Source organism: Fukomys damarensis, unplaced genomic scaffold (genome assembly GCF_012274545.1).
Source record: "Fukomys damarensis isolate Sample0158 unplaced genomic scaffold, DMR_v1.0_HiC HiC_scaffold_34, whole genome shotgun sequence".
NCBI classification, from domain to species: Eukaryota; Metazoa; Chordata; class Mammalia; order Rodentia; family Bathyergidae; genus Fukomys; species Fukomys damarensis.
In genome coordinates, this window is record NW_022900946.1 from 12,173,617 (window position 1) to 12,195,855 (window position 22,239).

At 43.5% G+C, this 22,239-nt stretch overlaps 1 protein-coding gene across 7 annotated transcripts in view; it reads left to right on the forward strand.

Annotated features, from left to right (window-relative positions):
- The first annotated feature begins 476 nt into the window (after nt 1–476).
- Cpped1 (calcineurin like phosphoesterase domain containing 1) overlaps nt 477–22,239 on the forward strand; it is a 121,802-nt gene continuing 100,039 nt past the window's right edge. For 3 of the 7 annotated variants that reach the window (XR_777480.3, XR_777481.3, XM_010610010.3), the window contains exons 1-2: nt 477–681; nt 20,038–20,256. Coding sequence is in view for 5 of the 7 variants with exons in the window: in XM_010610010.3 (XP_010608312.1) it covers nt 612–681; nt 20,038–20,256 (289 nt within the window). In the remaining 2 variants the exon portion in view is untranslated. Of the gene's footprint in view, nt 682–1,503; nt 1,591–4,023; nt 4,115–4,485; nt 4,559–20,037; nt 20,257–22,239 lie in introns of those variants that run through there. The other 4 variants (XM_010610013.3, XM_010610012.2, XM_010610015.2 and 1 more) reach the window with 4 other exon arrangements.

Consider the following 22,239-nt stretch of genomic DNA (forward strand, 5'->3'; position numbering starts at 1 on the left):
GCTTGCTGCATAGCAAGACAAAATAGGAATAGAAGGACCCGCAGTGACTGGGAAACTCTAGGTGCCCAAAGACGAAGTGTCATAGAACAGGGTGGTAAACTTGAAAGACTGTCTTGAGAAGAGTGCCGGACCCTTCTGACCTTAGGAACAGTTTTCAGGTAAGATTGGGAGGCCCAGTTCAATTGGAGGAAAAAAAATTAAGTACAAGTATCTCCCCAATATTGCAGGGGATATACTGATACTAAATCAATCTTTTTTTAAAATCTGAGAATTCCCAGGGGGTGCTGTACTTTTACTGGTTAAATCTGGAAACCCTCCGTATAGGGAAAGCTTGGCCCAAAGCCTGAGTCCACAAACAGCCAGGGTCCACGTGGACCGATACCTGGTCTCTGCCAGGCTCCCGGGTCGATCCCAGAGGGGCAGATCCCAGAGTGGCCGCTCGCGCCACTGTCCGGATCAGGCAGCACTAGCGGCACTCTGAGCGGCCGAGCCCCGCCCCATCCCTCCTTGTCCGGCCCAGAGCAGAGGGCACCGCCCCGAGCGGAACGGGGCGGTTGGGCTGTGTGGAGTCGCCCCTTCCTACGAAGTGTGCTCCCAGAAACTCGCTAGCTATGTCGGCTGCGGAGGTGGGGGGTGTTTTCCACAGAGCCCGGGACAGAACCCTGGACGCGTTTCTCGCAGGTACTGCTGGCCGGAGGCTTGGGGAGGAAACTCCCGGGTTGCGGAACCTTCCGCTGGAGGAACTTGCGGTCCGGCTGCGCGCGTCTACAGCCGGACCGCTTTGCGGGCTACACCATTTGGGGACCGCTATATTGGCCGAGCCGCTGGCGCTTTGGGTTTCCTGGGGTGCTGGAATGGAGAGCACAGCGGAGGGGTCGCGTCCAGGGTCTTCATTGGCCAGGACCTGACTTCTCCTAGAAGGAAAGTCAGAGGAAAGCAGCAAAAAAGAGTTCTGGCTCCAAAGCCCTGCCTTGGCAGTGCCTCGGCGTCCTCATTGTAGAACAGGAATCAGTGAGGTTATGGGTGACACTGGCTAAGCGCCGGGTACAGGGTAGAAGCTGTTATTTTTAGCAGGGTTTTGCACCATAATGCTTTTTAATACAACACATTTACGGCTATTTACCATAAGATGAGTCATTCACTGAAATGTTAACGGCCGTTAGAACAGGGAAGCATTCTAGAGTCGTAGAGTTAAGTGCTTGGACGTTGGATTTAGATAATCTGCCACGCTGTTAAAATGAGTTTGATAATACCTGCCTCAGGGTGGTTGGGAGCGTTGGCAGAGAGTCTTGGTACCTGCTCTTTGCTCCTGTAGCTACTGATAGGGCTTTTGATTCTGACTCTTTTGACCTTCGCCCAGCATTTTAAAGTTTATTCATTGTTGCAGTGAGACCTTGCCTTGCTACCAAATTCAAAGTACTGCTAGAATCCTATTCTTTTTCTCCTTTGCAACTCTTGTGGGAGAGTGGCAAGGTTCTGAAAGAGTGTGGGTGGTGAATTTTGGAAAATGCTATCCGGGCATTTTTTGTGTGTTAATGTGACTTGACTTTTTCATCCAACATGACGTTTTTGAGATTTCTCTGTATTAATGTAAGTAGTTCACTTCATTTTTCCTGCCAGGCAATATTTCATCGCATAAGTATATACATTGTACCTTCTGTTGGTGAATATGCTAAATATCTTCTCTTTGCTTCTTCCTTTACCTCTCCAAATCTCCCCCTTTCCCATGGTGTTCAGGAGGTTGACCTCTATGGGCTACCTTAGTGGACTCCTTACCCTCTGATTTCCCCTTCTGTTCAGCTACTGGGGAGCCCTGACTCTAGGTCAGAGGAGAAGAAAGCAAAAGCCAGCCTATTCATTCCTGCACTTTACTCCCTTTGAGGTTTGCTGTGAGCTAGCTGTTATTCCTCCTCTCACCTGAAACATGCAGCCTCTCTCAAGACAGCGCCCTCCCCCCTTCTCTGTTCAACTTTGGGTAACTATTCTCTTCCTCCATGCAAGTGTGTGACAGCAGCTTTGGTTTCCTGTCTCTGGACTGCTAAATTGTCCCTTGTTTCCCTACACTCAATCCATCCCATATAACCCTCTTAAAGGCTCTTTGTTTTTTTGGTACTGGGGATGGAATTTTGGACCTTCCTTTTGTGAGGCAGGCGGCAGCACCACTGAGCTAAATCCCCGGCTTAAACGCTCTTTGAATCTGAGTATGTGAGCCATTTCCTGCTTGGGTCTTGACTGATACAGTGCCTGTTTAGTTGTTTGATTTTCTTTCTTTCTTTCTTTTTCTTTTTCTTCTTTTTGGTACTGGGGATCGAATGTAAATTCCCGGCCCTGTTTGGTTTTCTTTTCTTTCTTTCTTTCACTTTTTTTTTCTTTTCACTCTTGTTAACAGTACTGTTAGAAATTACATTGTTGTACAAGTTTTTCTGTGGACACATTGGAGAATTTCTTCAGGGCATATACCCAGGAGCAAAGTTTTGAGTTGTAAGGTATAATCATCCTCAGCTTTCCTAGATGTGGTCAGTTGCCCTCCAGAGTGGTTGTACCACTTACGCACTACCAGCAGTGGAAGACAGTTCCTGGTTACTTTGCTACATCTCTTCTTTTCAATTTGAGAAATGTTATGTTCCTATAGTACCCCTCTCCTGGATTGATTTCGGAGACTCCATCTCTGGTCCTCAAGCTTGTAGGGCTTTCTTAGAATGATTATTTTCTGCACACTTTCAACCCTTGCATGTGTTTCAGAGGAACTGATTACATTTCCTAATCCTGAGTATTACTTGCTCTCCTCTGAAAACCCTCTTACATCGAAAGAATAGATTCTAAGTAATCTATAACTTGCCCTATGTCTTGCAAACCTTGCCTTAGAATTTTTTTTTTAACTACTAAGCCTGTAAATATTTATCCAAGCTTGAACATGGTTGAAAATGGTGTGGCTTAAGCAATTCTAACAGGATAATGAAGAGGAATTGAATGCTTCAATTGTGCCTTAAGTTTAGACCGTATTAATTGTCTGTCTCTTTTTTTCCCCCCAGTGGTCCCAGGATTGAACTCAGGACCTTGCACTTGTGAGGCAGCCCCTGAACTAAATCCCCAGTCCAGACGAGAATTCTGTTAAATAAGTTTACAGGAGGTCATGAATTTGAAATGAACGTCTGTGGTGGGCCAGACAGGCAGTTTAATTGTAGTTACTGGACTTGTGTTGATTGCTGGAGTCCCTGTAGCCAATTAACTGAATGTAAAAAATTGCCTATTTTATCCGTAACCTGTTGATTGACTAAGCTATAGCCACAAGTTGTTTTCCACACCCCACTTCTGTTTTTCTGTAAGTATTTTCTGGTTCATTGTTGGTTGGAGTTCTCAGAATTGGTTCTGGGAGCTGCCCACTTGCAAATTATTTTTGTTTTATTTTGTTCAAATACTCTACTAAATTTAATTGGTCCAGGAAATTTCCTCTTAACGGTCCCCCTTCCTGAATAAGAATGTTGGTTATTTCTCAATTAAGAGTTAAGAATGACCAATGCACATTAGTCAGTTTTTCATTGCTGTGATAAAATACCAGAGATAGACAATTTATAGGAGGAAAAATTATTTTGGCACATTTTTAGAGATTTTAGTCCATGATTAGCTGGCTACTTTGCTTTTAGGCCTCTGACAAGGCACGAACATTATGGCAGAAAAGAGCATGGCAGGGAAAAGCTGCTTACCTCATGATATCCAAAAAGCAGAGAAAGAAGGAAAGAGAGGCCCCAGAGAAAGGGGCTGGGACCAAATATAGTCATGGCCCGGGATCCACCCCCTTCACTGAGGCACCACCTCCTCTCTCCACCACCTTCCGGTAATGTAATGAAATTGTGATCTCATCAGTGGTTCAGTCCACTTGATGACGCTAGAGCCTTCAGGATCCAGTCACTCCCCTAGAAATCCATTACTGACAACCAAATGCTTAGTTCCCGAGTTTGGGGTGGGGCAGTTCCGATCCCCACCCTAACATTCTGCCTGTAACACCCAGTTTATTCCATTATGCAGGGTGCAGTCAGTCCATCTCCAAGAATCATCAGTCTGAACAGTTTTAGCGTTTCTTGAAAGTCCGAGTCCAAAGTCTCTGAGACTTAAGGTGAGCTCTTAGTTTTGAGCTAAAAATAATAACAATAATAATCACGATGATGATAGTTATATACTCCCAGCATACAATGGTACAGAGTAAATGTTCCCAGTCCAAAAAGGAGAGATGGGGACATAGAAAGGAGGGATGGAGCTGGGGATGGAGCTCAGTGATGCTGCGCCTTCCCTGGCAAGTACAAAGTCCTGAGATCAATTCCCAGTACTGGGGGTGGGGAGAGATGAACCAAGATCCAGTAAGGCAAATAATAAACTCTATAATAAAATAGCTGTGTGTCTGTCATCTGGGGAAGGTGGTGAAGGGGTGGTAGGATGCGATTTCCAAAGGGCTTGGCAGCTCTGTCCCTACAACCTTATTTATTGCAGCCCCCAGGACCTTGGCTGGCTCTGCTCACTGCAGATGGCTTTCCTCATCAGGTGTCCTGCCTTCCTACCATAGGTCAGTTTATTATTCTTCTTTTTTTGTTTCACTAGGTTTATTGGTACATCTTAGGTATATAACACGATGACATTCATCTTTGGGAATTTGTACCTTTACATGGTATATCTTATTTTTTCCCCATTCCCCTGCCCTCCCTTCAACCCCTCCACCCTTCCCTATTTACAGACTTTGTTTTCTCTTTTTCCTTTTCTCACATTTTTTCCTTTCCTTTCTTTTCTTTTCCCTATCCCTCCCACTTCCCCTTCCCCTTCAGACCTTTTCTTCCTATTTCACATTATCTATTATACATTTTGGTCCTTACGCTTTCAGTTTCTCACACCAAAGAAACAATTCAGTATTTACACACGTGTGTCCTATTTATTTCATTTAAGAGTATGGCCTAGTGGCACTAATGTCATTAGCCAGACTTTTTGGTTACAACTCTACACGTGCTTCTTTTATGAATGATTTTCACATCTTTTTGCTTTCCTTGTTACTCCTGATCCTCACAGTAAATCTGGTTAAAAGCAGCCAGCAATACCTATGCTATAGCCTGAATCCTTTGCTGCCTTGAAGTTTCCTCTACCAGATAAACTAGTCCATTGCCTTTTGTTCCACTTCCTCTAAAATCTCAGGACAGACAAAATGCAATCGAGTTCTTTGCCAGAATATAACCTAACACATATCTTAGAGTCCATTTCTCAATAGAATCTTTATTTCTGCATGAAACCTCATGAGCACAGTCGTTACTGTTGGCATTCTTAGCAGCATTCTGGTTGTCTGAGTTCATTCTGGACTTGCCCATTAAGCTCTGCTTACTGTGTTCTCAGCTTTCTATATCTGTTTGCAAACTCCTCCCTTGAACCAGTTCTAAAGGCTTCTCAAGTACAGTCATGGCGATGGCTTCCCTTCTGATACTGAAGTCTTTATTGGTCAAGGTTCTCTAGAGGAAGAGAACCAATAGAATTACTTAAAGAAGCTGTATTAGATTGGATTACATGATCAGAGGCTGGGTAGTCTTATAGTGGCTATTTCTGTGCTTAAAAGCCAAAAGAACAAGTAGCTGCTGAATCCAAGAAGCCAGGAGCTTCAGAACAGGAGGGACCAAGAATTCAGCCCCAGTCTGAAGCTAAAGACCTGGAAGATACCTGGAGAGTACTGGTATTCCTATCCATTAAAGGCTTGCCGAAGCTGGAGTCTGATGTCCATGGCAACGTCAGCAGCAAAAGACACGTCTACACAGGCAGAATAGCACTTAAAAGTGCGGTCTGGTTTCCTCTTCCTGATTTTGTTCCATCTGGGGTGCAAGCTTGTTACACAGTGCTGCCTCATTCAGGGTGGGTCTTCCTCCCTCACTTGGCTGGCCCAAGTGCCATTTATCTCTGGAAACACCCTCACAGTATGCTTTACTAATGTCCTACATGTCTCTCAGTCTCATACAGTAAACAGTTCAGATTAACTGTCACAGTGTATGAAGTTCGCGCTACGATATTTTCAAAAGACAATTTTACTTTTATTTTTAGTGCATTTTTTCTTGTTTATCTTAATAACTTTATTGAGATATGTGCATACAATAACAGTCATTCATTTTCAGTTTATAATTCAATAATTTTTAGTTAATTTACAGAGTGAAGCGCTCACAATCTAGATTTGCAGTATCTCTCTCAAAGAAGCACTGTGCCTATTTGCAGTCTCTCTACATGTTCCTACTCCCAGCATAGGCAGGTACTAAGTACCTCCATAAATGTGCATTTTCTGGGTAATTTATGTAAGTGGAATCTTGATATGTAGTCTTTTTATGACTGGCTTCATTGCATTAGCCTGTATTTGAGATTCATCTACATTGTAGTACCTAATACATTGTTCCTTGTATCAGTAGTAACATTTTGTTTATACATCCACCCACTGACAAAAATTCAGACTTTTTTTTTGTGTGTGTGTGGTTCCAGGGATCGAACTCAGGACATTGCGCATGCAAAGCAGGTGGCAGCACCACTGAGCTAAATCTCCGGCCCTCTTGAGTGTCCTTCTGAGTCCTTAGTGATCGTTTATACATCTTTGAAGAAATGTCTATTTAGCACTTTCACCTGTTTTGTGCTTGTATGTGAGGGTTTGAGTGTGAGTGTGTGATAGGGTCTTACTGTCTAGCCCAGACCAGCCCCGAACTCACAGTCCTCCTGCCTTAGCCACCCAAGTGCTGGGATTACACTAGTGTGCCACCATGCCTGTTTGATGTTGTTGTCATCATTGTTAGTTGTTTTTTTTTATCATTTTAACATCGTATTGTCTTTTTAATAGTGAACTGTAAGATTTCTCTATATATTCTGAACAGAATTTCCTTCACAATGTTTGATTTGCAAGTATTTTACTCTATGGATTGTTCTTTTACTGTGTAAATGTTATTATTTGTTGTACCAAAGTTTTAACTTTTAAAAAAATATTTTGAGAGAAGGTCTCAGTAAGTAGCCTGTGCTGGCCTCAAACTTGGAATCCTTGTAGCCTACCAAGTATCTGGAATTCAGGTGTATGCTACCGTGCCCAGCCTCAAAGACAAGTCATAAAGATTTACTCCTACAGTTTTTAAGGAATTTTATAATTCAAGCTCTTCTATTTAGATCAATGTCTATTGTGAGTTAATTTTTGTATGTAGTATGGAGTAAGGATATGATTATTAGAAAATTTTCCATTGTTATTTATTTTTTAACTACAGCAGAAACCCTATAGTTGGTAAGAATTTTTTTTTTTAATGACAGGGTCTCACTACGTAGTTGAGACTGACTTGGAACTCACTATGTAGCCCAGGCTGGTCTGGAACTCACAGTGATCCTCCTGCCTCAGCCTCCCGATGCCGGGATTACAGGTGTGCACCACCATGCCCAGCAAGAATTACTACTTTTAACATTTCGTTTTAATGTAAACCAGAAATGTGCATATATTTAGCAGTCTTCTGACATTGGGCCAAGGCTTCCCTTGGGCATGGGTTTACACATGGGCCTGTGTGTGGCTTTTCATGCATGAATGCCAACGAAAAATGAATCTTTTTTGCAGTGGGTTTTTTTCCAATGATACAGTCAGTTAAATATTACTTGGGAAGTGCTCTGAGTGAAGAATTATTCTTGTTTTATATTTTTTCCTTCAAATGTTTAACCCTTGCTCCCTCAGTACCTAATGCAGTGGCATTTTATTTTTACCACTTGCCTTTATCAGGTCTTCCCAAAGCATTCGTTTTAGTTTTATTGTGAACAGCTCTGTTTTACATTTTTGTTTCACCAGTTGACATTGTGTTAAATTAAGTGATTTAAAAATAAGTAGGAGCATCAATAGATTGGGGAACAACTCGCAACTGCCCCGTGGTGTGGGGCCGGCATGTAAGTGTGCAGAGGGCAGGAGGGTAGAAGAGCTGCTCAGCTTGAGCCATCAGCTTGTCCCAGGCCATCGCGGTGCCTTTACAGAGGGCATCCGCAGTGCTGGTCAAGGGTTGCAAGTAACCTAGTGGAAACCTGATAAGAGACCAACCACTTCCCGAGACAGCTGACAAGTCTCGTGTTTGTGCACTTTGCGGCTTTTGTCAAACCTTTCCGTGAGGAAGGTGCTGTCATGTGGAGCGAGGGCAACTGGCCCCCTGGAACTGCTGCCTCCTCCCTCCTCTTGGAACCAGAACCGAGTGTGACGTGGAGTGAACATGTCCAAAGTCCTCACGTCCCGTGTTTTTTAAGAAAAACCCCAGCCATGCTGATGCCTCAGGCTCTCGGCACAATGCAGACAGACCACTGGCTAGATCAGCTTTAAGGTGCAGCTGACATCACATGAACACTGCCTTCGGTTTGAGTTGACTCTGTCTGCGCATGACCCTGAGACATTTGGTGATTTACCAACCCCCACCCCCGTGCTAGTAAGCAGGCAGGTCCAAATAAGAGTTCCACTTGCTGGCTCCTATCCCTATGGCTGTGCTTGCTCTCAGACAGTACTGGATCTTCCCCAGACTGCTCCTTCCCCAGGCTTCCCCATTTCACCTGTTACCAGAAGTCAAGGGTCCTTTCTGGCCTCTGCATCTTCTATCTCCTCCATGTCCAAACCATCCTCAGTCTTATCCGGTCAACCCCTGAAGCACACTGTGGTTTTGTCCACCCTTATCGTGCGCAGTCCCACCACAGTTACCCTGGCCACCTCCCTTATGACCTGGACAGCACCAGCAGTCTTCTGCATCCAGTGTTGCCCCTGAAATCTACTCTGTGCAGCATTCAGAGCGGTTGCTTTAGAGCAATGCAGGATCCGTCACCTTTTGACTTGGCTTTCTCTGCCCCTCTCTTTCCTTCTCTAAAGTCTTTCCATTCTTCAGATCACAATTGAAGAAGTCTGTGATTATTGTCTATTTGTAGATTGTGTCCTTGCCACTTGCTCTCACCCATCTTTTTCTTTGTGACACTAATGGCAATTCATAATGGTGCGTTTCTTCCTTTGACTTTGTGGTTTTTTTTCCTACCTGTAAACTAGGAAATTGTAGATTCCAGTCTAGAATAGGACAGTGGCTGGCAGTTGTGGAATTCAGTAATCATTTGATATTGAACAAATTGGCGAACATGAATGGATATACTGCTCATGAGGTACTGAACCGACTGGCCGGCAGGCAGCCCTGCAAGCATGTGCCCTGTTCAGGTCATTTGCTGTAGGAGGTGTTGCTCATCAGGTACACGGTACCTTCTTCTGGAGCCATGACTGCCTGGAGCAAGGGTTACCTTCTTGCCTTCACAGTCCCTTTTGAACCTGCAGGGCTGCTTCTGCCCCCAGAACATGCTGCCTTCCAGCTGTCCCAAGGCTCTGCTAAGGCCAGTGGCTGCTTCCTCTCTCAGCAGGGATACGGGGGAAGTAGGGGTAAAATGCACATCAGTCATCCACCGAAACAGGAAAGCCCCAAATGAAGTTCTGCTTCTAACAAGTGGGAGAGGGTTCTGGAAATGTCTTTCACTGTTGTCTGGAACAGTATAGGCCAAAGCCAGGAATGCTGAAAGCCACCTGGCCAAGAAGTCCTGACCATCTGCTGTCTTAGTTCTCTGAGGGCTTGCAGATAAAAATTTTGGCAGGTCCTCCATCCCCATGTGGCAAGTGTGGGAGCCAGGCCCCGACTCAGAAGCTTTTGTGTATCTCAAAAACCACCTTTCAGATGCATTTAGGCTAAGAAAAGAGAAAGTAGGTAAATTTACTTGGTGCTTAAGATGAGAAATTGGGAGACTGTCAGGATTGCTGTCCCAGTTAATTAATGGCTGGGGCTCCTGAAAGACAGTTTTAAAAAACACCGCTCTTTACCTATCATATAGTTCACCCTTTTGAAGTGTGCAATTCATTGGGTTTTAATACATTCACACAGTTGTATCACCGTCACCACAGTCAATATGAGAACATTTTCGTCACCCCAAAAAGAAACCCTGTGCTCCATAGCTGTCACAAGCCCGCAATCCCTAAGCAACCACTAATGAAGGATACTATTATCTGCTGCATTAAGTCTGACAGTTTTACTGTGGAACTTTTAGATTGTTAAGCCAGAAAGAGTCCCAGAGTGGTAAATATTGTTTAGCTACTGTTTTTTACCACTGAAATTAGATTAGCCCCCTGAGAAGATGAAGGGTATTGCTGAAAACATTTAGATTGTGATTCACTGTGCAGATTGCTACTGTGAGGAACTGCAAAAATTGCATTTCATTGGCATTTGCTCTTTAGCCAGAAAGCCTCCAGGCTGCTGTGAAGCTAGCCATCTTTGTTGTTTTGTAACCAAAGCAGTCTTTGCAATATGTGAAAGAGAAGATGTTAAGACAAAGTATGGGGATATATATAATCTCATCAGGTATTTTCTGAGTCCTAGGAACAAAGAGAGAAGACTCCAGTAGCCTTGTGAGCCCATAGGAACAGAGACAAGACTCCAGTAGCCTTGTCTCTACTGACAAGGGTTGAGATGACTGAACAGTAGTCATGGTAACTAAGAGTTGCTCACATTTGACCACTTATTCTATGCCTAATCCAAATTATTAACTTATCAGTTCTTCTTTTTGAGGAAGGTTCTGTTATTCTTTGCATGTGAGGAAAATAAGGTCCAGAGAGGTTAAGGAAGTTGCATCGTGGAGAAAAGGGATTTGATTATAGGCACTCAAGCCTTAGATACTGGGTTACAGTGGTACCACATAAGGGTTTTAAGGAGTTGGAGACCCAAAGTCAGATGGGCTTTAATCCTCTCACCAGCTCTGCGTGACCTATTATGGTTTCGCCCCTGCGTCTTATGCAGTATTCACTTCTGAAATCCTAACAGCATGTGAAGCTGGCCTACTATATATTTTGCTGTCCATCTCACCCACTATTCCATGACATCTTGGGGAATGGAACCTGTCACCTTGGTCGCTATTGAATGTTCAGCTACTGGTACAACTCAAAACTGTGCTTGAGTGAGAGAAGAAGCCTGCAGGGGAAGGAGGCAGGCACTGTAGTGTAGTGCACTGGACAGGGCAGATGGGACTTCAGCAGGAAGAGCTGGTAGAGTGGAAGGGAGACCCTGGAGGAAGGAGTAGGAAGTGGGGTTTTTTGGGCTACAGATAGTGGTCTGTTTTGGAGGTATTCTGTGGCATGTCTTGAGTAGGATTTCCAACATCAGCATTACGAGCATCATTGGCTGGATCATTCTTTGTTGTGGATACTGCCCCATGTATTGAGAGATACTTAACAACATCCCTGGCCTCTACTCACTGGATTTCCATAGTGCCCAGTGCGACATCACAAATGTCTTTACAGTAACATCTAAGCTACCCAGTGATTTAGGGTGTCAAAATGTCAAAATCACCTCTTGATCTAATGGGTCTAGTGATAGAACAGGTGGAAAAGCTTTGGGCTCCTTTTAACCCCTGGTGTCAGAATTAGCAGGGGTCAGTGAACATCTCCATTTATTTCTCCCCAAATATTTGCTTTTGCTTACCTCTCACCAGCACTGAATGGTCTGTGTTGAAAGCATGCTGGCGTGGGGAGCAAACCTGAGCCCTGCTTCGTGGAGATTTGAGGATAGAGAGGAGTAAGACTGTCTAGCAGGGCTCTAGGAAAGCACTACCTAAGGTGGGCTGAAGTGGGGTGAACTGTACCTGCAGCCCTGTTCTCAGAGAGCTCGGTGAAGAACTGAACCAAGGGGGTGGGGGTGGGGTCATGGAATGCTACAATTTGGCAGGCTACCTCTGTGCATTGACACACAATCTCAAGATCTGTACGGTGAGGAACTAGAAACCATGGTAGGAAAATTAGAGACATTTGGAGAAGGCGCCAAGATGAATGAATGGAAAATGAATTTGCATGTGGGAATCTTGAGTGTAAGGTACAGAATCCAAGCTGTGAGCTGGGACTTGTCCAGAAAACCCTACGAATACTATGCTGTACTGATTTTTTATGTTAATTTGTTGGCTTCCTAATCAAATGGAGAAATGTGGTCACCCAGTATTTCCAATTTGTGTATTACTTTGAGTCAGAAAAACTAACAGCAGCCAAAACCTTGGATTGTTAAATATTCCTACCCTGTCATCATGTGATGTTGCAACGGTAAGAATCTGTTAATCAGGCTGCTCGATCAGTGTCTTAGTGTTTTAACTCTGTCTTCCCAAACTAGATTTAAAAAGTTGTGACTTTTCTTTATAAAAACTCAGCTGATAAAAAAAAAAGCCTCAGCTGAGAGCGATTTTATCGTTGTATTCCACCTTGAATTATTTGCAGTTACATATAAGTAACACGTTTAGCACAGCATGAGAGCACAGACTGTTACTGTGTTAGGTGTTGTTAATGCTATGATGACTCTTCTTGGCCTTTTCCTAGATGGATGATTTGCTTTTCGGGGTGCGCTTATAATTAGTGGCAATAGCAAAAACATCTCTGAAATTTCTAAGTCTTCATACATATTTAAAAGTCAGCTTTCATTAACAGTGACAAATATGCCCAAAAGGTCTAATAAAAATAGTGAAAGGAAATGCAGTGGCAGAGACAAATCCAAGAAAACATTTAGTTTGTGATAGTGAATGTGCAGACTGTAAAGGGAATTGCAATTTGAATGTCTTTGAGGCAGGATTTTTGGCCCATGAGCAGTCTCATAGGAAAGATTAGTAAGGCGTTGTTTGAAGTCTAAAAGGCTTTTAAGAGTCTTCTCTGCCTGCTGTTGCTTTGTACCTGATTAAATTATCTAAGGAAAACACATAGGCCTTTTCTGTGCGGTATAATATCACCTCAAATCCACTATTTATCCCTTAATTTTGAAAGATGGTTACTGTGGTAGTCTGTCATGGGGAGTAGTAGTTAGAAGAGGTCAAATCTTGTTATTCTGTATACAACAGATAATTTGGATTCCTAAGGCAAAATTTTCCTTTAAAAGTATTTTAAAATTCAAAATTTGATTTAGAAATGATGTATGAAGAGCTTTTTTTTTCCTGCCTTTTTTAGATAGATATAGGCAAGCATAGCTAGATGTAGCTTCTTTGTAATCTCACCCTTGTGATCAATTTTTTTGAAATCGGGCTCACGGCAGAGTGGGCAGTTTGGTCCTGTTTCTATCCCTCACCCTTTGTTACGTCTTGGTTAGTGTGTCTGCTTTTGCTAGGCCTTCCTCACCTTGAGCAAAATGAAAGGAAGAGCGTAGACGAAGGCAATCACAGATGCCTGCAGGGGCCAGAGATGTGGGTGGGCAGATGTGAGCTATGTTGCATTCAAGAGCACAAACCCCAAGTACAGGGGCTGTGCAGCCCCAGCAAATCCTTGGCATTCTTCCTTTGAACCCAGTTTGGCCAGACTGCCCTGAGAATCCGGAAATCCAGACCTATATAGGAAACTCATAAATTAAAAATGTTGGTAACAAATTCAGAATTTTATAAACATGGTGTGGGCCAAACAACACATCTGCTAGCCAGACCTTGAGTTTTTCAAGTCTGGAGGAGATCACCAATTAGCACCCTCAGAAAATGAGTGTCTGGACTCCATCCTATACCCTGAGTCAGCCTTGTACTGTTGGCAAGAACTGTGAACATCATAGGGTACTGGGAGAAAGCCCTGGGCCTTGCAGCATTATTTTTACTCAGCCATCTCATTTACTAAGACATTTCATTAGAAGGAAATTTTGCTTTTACAAAAATGTCTGTATCTAGATGGGCACCTTTTAGGAAGCCCAGGATCCATTCCATACTCTGACTCTTCAGTGCAGGAGCACTGAGATCCTGAACAGCTTTTGGGTAAAAGCTTCCCCTCATTGACTCTGTGGCTTTGAACCTGAGCCCTGAGACCCCCTGGCCATGTCTCAGTATCCCACCTTCGTTAAGTGAAAGGCGGTTTGAGGCAACTCTGAAAATCTCTCTAGCCTTGACAGTTTCCAGGACTTTGGTGGGAAGAGGTAGGTTTCTGTCCTGCCTAGGATGGGCCACAATAAATGGGGACACTCAGCTCAGTAGTAGAGGGTCAAGTGCAAACTTTAAGTAAACTGAAACAAGTTAAGTATGCGAGGTTGGGCCTGGACTTTATAGTACTACTTGTGGTAGACGCTCAGTTGTGCCCCACGGTCCCGCCTCCTGGTATTCAGACCCTCCATCATCTCTTGCCCTAGTGTCGGCTGGCCGAGCAACTTGATGGTAAAGAAAGCACGGCTGTCACTTCCATCATCATGCCACATAAGATTGTTACTTCCATTCCCTAGCAGATCCTCTCCTAGCTGTCTTTGTTGGAGCTGTTTGCTGTCAAAGGAACTTAAGGTTGTCTCTGGCCTACAGCCAGCAAGAAACTGGTGCCCTCAAGTAGCCCCAAGGAGCTGAATCCTGTCAACCAGTGAGTGGGCTTGAAGGTAGACTGTGCCCCATGTGTCTTCTCCTGAGACCTCAGGCCTGGCCGGCACTTCGATTGCAGCTTGTTAGACTGAGTAGAGGACAGGCTATGCTAAGACGGGCTAAGCCTGACATCTGTTATGTGTGATAGCAGATGGACACTGATTTAAGCTGCTGCATTTGTGGCGATGTGTTACATAGCAGTGGATAGCTAAACTGCCATCTCCTCGATTTATTAAAAAAATTAAATCCATTGTGGACATTTCTATTGGTAGTTGAGTTAGGTGTTTTAGTTAACATTAGTCGGATAGGTCCGTGCTTTACTCTATGTCAACACCAGATATACTGTAGGCATCATCAAGAGCTTTGTGTCAAGTGTTTGTAAAGATAGGTACCATCTGGGTGAGAAATAGGATCTGAATTTAATCAACTTATTTTATTCTTTTGCTTATTTCACAAAAGAGCAAAAAACACTTCAAATCTGAAGTATGAGAACTAATTTATTAGTAAGGAATTTCCCAATTAGGTTCTTACTATTCAAAGAATTTTGATTTGGTTTGAAAGGTAGTCTACAAGGTGATAACTAGATAGTCATTGGTAATACTGAGAAATATTTAGGCCCCAGTACTTGACCTGGACATAGGCAGGGACCTACATATGAGCAGTAGAAGATGCAAACCAAAAATCAAAACTAAACCAAAAATATACCAGCATTAAGAACAGAAAGCCCTCTGAATGGTATTTCAATTTAGGGAAACAGAAGTTGCTCTACATGTTTCTTATCAAACACCCTTCAATCTCCAGTGAGCAGAGTTCTTGATGGCATTGCAGCATAGTGCTTGCTTCTCAAACTGGGCTGTGCACACAGACCACCTGAGGTTCCTTCTCATGCAGATCCCACTCAGTTGATCAGAGCTGGGCCTGGGACTCCACCTGTCTAACCCACTCCAGCCCTGTCTTCTCTGTGCCCACAGTAGCCTGCCCTCAGGGCTATAATGTCATCCTCGCCCCCTGCCTCTCCTGCCAGTCTCCATTTCCAGGCAACTCTCTTTAATTAGATCGGGTGTTATCACTGTAACTGGACAGTCTCATATGTAAGTTCAGGATCTAGGAAAAGTTAGGGGAAAAAACAGGATTCCTCAGTGTTTTTTTTATCCCGTAATGGCAAGTGATTTGATTTGTTTGGCAGAAGGGCAGAGCAGTGGACCGGCCTTGGTGCTTCAGTTTGTCCAAACATCAGATTGCCGAACAGTGCCTTGAAAGAGTCTAGTGAGAGTCTCAAGAAAGCTGGTCTCTTTGGGAGCCAGACACTTCCTTTAACCCTAAGGCTTATCCTGGCCCTTACAGATGTCATCCAGCTAATACAGTACCTAGGCCCTGTCCTGAGGAGAAGGCTGGACTTTGATGAAATAATTCAGTGCAGGTGGGACAGGTTATTTAGCTCAGTGGTTCTGCTACCTGCTTCGCAAGTGCAAACGAACTGAGTTCGATTTCCCCGTACCAAAAAGAAAAAAGAAAATTCAGTGCAGCTATCGGTGAGAATTCAATTTCATGAAGTAAAATGCTGCCTTTTTGAGGGATGGCAGAGGTGTGCGTTTACAAGATTCCTCTCTCCAGAACTCAGCATTGTAAAGCCCCAAATATCTTTAATTCATCTTTGATTCAAAGTAAGATGAGACCAAAGGCCACCAGCTTCTGAGCAGGAATTCTTAAAAGTATCTGATACCTTTGAGAATGCAGATCCCTGAGTCAAATTATCTTACTAGATAAGTAGATCAACTGTTGCTGTGCCTACTGTCACTCATTTTAGATTGCATCTCTTTATTTTGTGCATTGTCATCATCGAATGGAGTCTGAGTTTTTTATGAAGTAGATAAGTAATAAAAGATTTATTTTAATAGCTCCAAGGACTATTGACTTTCTGAGGCTATAACTATTTGTCATAAGAAACTACTTGTTCAAATGTTTGCTGGAGGGAACTATTTCTAAATTCCATTGTAAAAGGTTGATTTATGCTGTGACCTTGGGTGCTGATCACCTCCTAGATCTGGTTCTGATTAATTCATACAGTTTAAATGGGTCCTCAAAGGAACTCAGAAATGGGAGTATAGCTAAAAGCATTCAGTGGTACACAAAAATTATTAGTCTACTAAAATGAATAAATGTTGGGCCAAGGATTTAGCTCAGTGGCACTGCTCCTGCCTCATTAGCACAAGATCCTGAGTTCGATCTCTGGTACCACAAAAAAAGAAAGAAAGAAAAGATGTTGCTAACAATTAACTTTAAGACACAAAGTAGAATCTCAGATTATTTATTTATCTGTGTGACACACATTCAGCTCTTCAGGAAGTCTTTCTCTTCCTTGACCCTTGGTCTCTGCTCCTTGATTGTACCTGTGTAACAAATTACCCTGAGCTTAACCCCTTATAGCAGCAAGCTTGCATCCTCTCAGTTTCTATCAGGAACTGATACAGCTTTGAAGAGTCCCCTAAGGCTATATAGTCAAGGGGTCAGCTGGGACTCTGGTCTTTCTCTCTCTCTCTCTTTTTTTTTTTTTTTTGAGGTAGTTCAGGCTGCCCTTGAACTCCCGGTGAAGCCCAAACTGGCCTTGAACTTGGCTATCCTCCTGCTTCAGCCTCTGGAGTGCTGGGATTACAGGTGTGCACCACCATGCCCAGCTCCAGCTCTGATCTGTTTTGAACACTCATTCAGGGAGGAGGAGGCCCTCTTCCAGATCCATTCACAGAGTTGTTGGCAGGATGCAGTTCCTTACTTGTGGGCTGATGATGAGCGCTCTTAAGAGGATCCAGATGCCTTTGAGAATGCAGATCCTTAAGTCAACAAATTGTCTTTTTAGATAAAGTAGACTGAGTATTGATGTGCCTACTGTCATTTATTTTAGATTGGATCTATTTATTTTGTGCTTTGACAGTCTAAGTGTCTTCCCTCTGTTCTTTGCCATGCTGGCCATTCCACTGAGCTGTTTACTTGACAGCTTTTGACCTCCAGAGTGCGGGATGGGGTGCAGCTTCGGGTCCTGGTCTTTTTCTGGCCTACTCTGTGAGGGGGCATCCCATCTCTGTTCTCTTTATTGGAAGCAGGTCACTAGGTCTGGCCGACACTCAGGGTGGCACAAGGATGTGACTGTCACCAGGCAGGATCTTTGGGGACCATCTTAGTCTTTCTGCCACATACAGTCAGGGCTGGGGGAATGTGAGCTGACCCTCCCGTCCTCCCAGGCTGCCATCCTTTGCACACCAGGGTTCCAGCCCTCCTCATTCACAGTGAGCCCTGGTGGGTGACTTGATTTAGCGGCTGTGCTGTGGACCAGGGACTGGTGGTTAAACAGGCAGGTACCATTTATTCTATGAATTATGTAAAGGGGTTTTTGTTCACTTGTATTTTGTTTTTTAAACTTCTGAAGAGAAAATTAAGAGAATGGTGGGCCAAAACCAGAGGTCCACTCTAAGATGATACAAGCTTGTGGGGTGGGTGGGTAGGTGGCAATGGAATTTAGAAAGGCTCCTCCCCCTGCATTCGGGTCTCAGCTTACTCATCACAGTGTCAGAAAAGCTTTCCTTTACCATCTAAACTAGCCCCTGCTCCCCATCAAGCCCAGAAAACTCTTTGACTCAATTCCCTGCCTGTTTACTTGTTTATTATCTTTCTCTCCAAAAGAACTAATTGCTGGGAGAGCAGGGACCTCCTCTGTTTGGGTTACCCACACATGACCAGCACTTCACATGGGGCCTGGCTAGTACATGGACACAGGGGGCTTTTTGGAAATTATAATATGATGTGGTTCCATTAATGTGCATGATATACTGTTAAAAAGAAAAAAAAAGCCGGACTCAAAATTATGGGTTAGTTTTGTCCCTGGCAGTAAGGCCTAGTAGGCCAGCCATTCAGCAAGTCACATCACCTCTCTAGGCCTCGGTTTCCTCAGAAGATGAAAAAGGGGCCTGGTGATCAGGGTCCTTGGACTGTGCTCCATCACCAGGCCCCACCTGACAATGCAAGTCCTGGGTCCTGCTACATGAAAGTGTCTATGGTTTCAGTTCTCAACGTTGGTCTACCATTCAAGCTTCAAGAAAGGGTTCTGTGCCAAAACAATGTATGCTCACTCGTGGCTGTGCTAACTCTACAGAAGCAGATACCCATGGCAATTCTGTTTTGGTTTTGGTACCGGGGATCGAACTCAGGACCTTGCACTTTCGAGGCAGGTGGTGGAACCACTGAGCTAAATCCCCGGCCCACCCATGGCAATTCTGGTGTATAAGGGTAGAGACTCAATGCCTCAGAAGCTTCAGCCCAGCAGGATTTCTAACTGGAAGAGCAATCCACGTGATACCCACTGAGACCCAGAAAGAACCCTTCCATGAACGTGAAGAGTCCTGTCCCAAAGTTCAGCTGACCACTAATAAGCTAGATAAGAAAAATAAATTCTGGAGTTCTATTCCATAAAAGGGTAACTGTAGGTAACAGTAGTGGACTGTATATGTCAAGTAACTAGGGAAGGGGATTTTGAATGTTTTCACCATAAAGAAATGATGCTTATGACAGTAGATATGCTTAGCCCGATTTAAACATTACACAGTGTGTATGTGTACTAAAACATCATGCAGTACCCTATAAAATTTTTCTGTTTTTATGTCAGTTAAAAACATTTTTTTTTTTTTTGGTACCAGGGATCGAATTTGGGACCTCATGCTTGCGAGGCAGTTGTCAGAAACACTGAGCTAAATCCCTAGCCCATCAGTTTAAAAAATTTAAAATAATGAGTACTTAGTAGAAATATAAGGTAAAGCAGGGTCACTGTGTTTCATAATAGGGTATTGTGTGCGTGAAATTTGCTAGGAGAGTAGATGTTTTCTCACTACCCCCACACAGAAGGTAGCTGCGTGAAGTGATGGATATGTTAATTCATTTGGTTGTAGCAATCATTTCACAAGGTGTACCTATGCCAAGACATCCTGTTGTACATTTAAATATATACATTTTTACCTCGATGAAACTGGGGAAGAAAAAACTCCTTTCTTTCCCTACGCTCAGCCTCACACCATGCTGATGCCTACCTCCTGCTGCTTTCAAATGTTAACATCGATTTTTCTTTTTTTTCACATTGACTTACTCATTTCAAGATTTCCTTTCTGGCGCCACATTTCCCACCAGATAGCCAGAGCTTTGAGCACCAAGTTTTATAATTAAAATTCTGTCACATCCCCCAAAACAGTGCAAATGGTGCCATTAAGCCTGGCAGAAAAGATTCCTAAGCACTTCACCTAGTAATCTAAATATAATACTTCTGGCAGCATGCAACTTGGGGTATTTTTAATTCCGATTAGAGCACTATTACTGAACATTAATATCCTCTATATGGTGCCGTTGTGGCTCTGCGCTTTGGTTTGGCCATCAGGCTTTTAAATAAACAGCTTGGTTGCGTGGCTGAAGCAGCCCACATGGTTTCTCATGGCCTTTGGGAATCACCAGTCCCAGGCATAATTAGTATAAATCAAAATCTTCTACACTGTGACAGGGAAATGGTATGTTTCAACAGCAGCTTATTAAAATGACCTACTTAATTTAAGGAAAATAATGTATCTACTTGCATGGTAACCTGGATATCCTCGCGGACTCCTGACTCATAGTCTCTCTCTCTCTCTCTCTCTCTCTCTCTCTCAGAAGAGGAACGGGAATGGAAAGGCCCATTCTACTTCATCCAGGGTGCAGACCCACAGTTTGGACTGATGAAGGCCTGGTCCACCGGGGACTGTGACCATGGTGGTGATGAATGGAGCCAGGAGATCCGCCTCACAGAACAGGCTGTCCAGGCCGTCAACAAACTGAACCCCAAACCCAAATTCTTTGTTCTGTGCGGTGACCTTATCCATGCCATGCCAGGTAAGACTGGGGTTGTCATTTATGACCTTTTCTCCTTCACACAGTCATAACCGTGTGTGGGCAATTAAAAGGAAAGAAAATGATCTTGCTCCAAACACATCTTTATTCGGTAGTCGCTCATACCTTCTCAAGACTATCATAGTATCACTGAACATCAGAATTTTCCTCTCCAAAGTACAAGGAATGTAAGCACTCATTTTATATTTAGAATTTAGCAGGATTAATCACAGTAATTAGGTAGAGCTACAGTCCTGATGATCTGAGTTTAATATGAAAAATGGACCAGATTCCCCCATGTCACCTTTCTGCATTTCCAGGAACAAACTTGAACTGTTTCCAGATAATGTTCTCATAAATGTAGTCTCCCTTCTTTCTTCTTACCCTTTTATTTCTCTCAGATTTGTTGGTGCTTTTTTCAATTGCAAGTTAAAGAAATTCACCTGAAACTGGCTTAAATTTTTTTTTTAAAAGTACACATTGCCTCATGAGACTGTAAAATACAGGGGAAGATCTGAGCTTCAAATCTGGATTGAGCTGAATCCAGGAGCTCAGAGGTTGTTGTCAGGACTTGGTTGCTCTATCACTCAGCTTTACTTTCCTCTGGTTTGCATACAGATTCTCTCTAATGTCTCTTGAGAGCTGCAGGTTTATATCCCCCCGCAAATCTTAACAAAAAGGAAGTCTGATGAGAGTCAGGGTCTCTGTGCTCTGCAGTGGAGGTCAGCTCTACTGCAACTTCTTGGTCTGAAGAACAGGATGATTTCTCTAAAGAAAAGTAAGATGCCAGAAATGGAAAAAAATAACAAATATATATGTCTTCTGGGACTGTGTTGCCTTATTTTTCCTCTCTATCTGATATCCTTTCTCCCAGTCAGAGGTAAAGCCCAGTGAACAAGGGTAAGCAAATAGAAAGTAGCCCCGCCCATCGTGGAAGCAGAGCTCGCTCCCGTGGCCTCTGCCCCTTACCTGTGTCCCAGTCTATTTAGTGGAATAGAGTTGACCTGCAGATCATGCCAGAAACTTCAGCAGTGGCTGTGAATGTTTGTTTTGGGATAACTTTACTTGTAAAGTAGGACCTATCATGCTTTCTATTTCCTCTGGAAACCAAGGCACTCTGCAGGAAGCCTGTGCGCATCAATTTTTACCCCTAAGCCTCACTTGTCAGCTGCCTTTTTGTCCAGAACAAAGGCCAGAGTGAGGTTGTGAAAACAGAAAAAGGGCAGCCAGAATTTTCCTCTTCAAAGTGTAAGAAATGTAAGCAGCAGGGAGAACCCTCATTCTCCATTTATTCATATTTTACACCGTTGTACATGTGGACATGTCCATGTACTTGAGAACCCAGTGATGCCACACCTGCACCTGTCCTATACAGTGGTAGCAAGAATAGGAAAAAAGGGATATAAAACAGGGAACAAAGCCAAGTTAGAACCTAACTAGGGTTGCCAACCCCACCATGTGCTACTATGGATGTGTGAATGCAGATAAACTCCTTATCTTCTTAGAACCCTAGTTTCTGAGTTAAGAACCCATGGAACCAATAAGAATTTAAAACCTCAACTATTTGGGCCTACATGGTACAAGGACAACAGTTCCATACCTGTGCAGTAGAGATTACCATCCTGCAGGTCTGTACAGAAGCACATTTGCAAGGATAGTCCTGAGTCGGTCTTGGGTTTTTTTTTGGTATGGGGATTGAACTCCAGTCTTTGTGCTTGCGAGGCAGATGCTGAAACCACTGAGCTAAATCCCTGGCCCTTGAGTTTGTCTTTTAAAGAGGTAAAGTCTTAGCTGCTGGGTCTTAACTACTTGTAAATTTGCCCACCCTCTGTGACTTGTGACTGAGAGTGTGGCCAAAATCATGCACAGGAAGTGTCTACAATTCCTGGCTTCTAAAGGAGTTAGAGCTCAAGACCAGCCTGGGCTGCATAGTGAATTCCAGGTCAGTCTCAACTACATAGTGAGACCCTGTCTCAAAAAACCAAA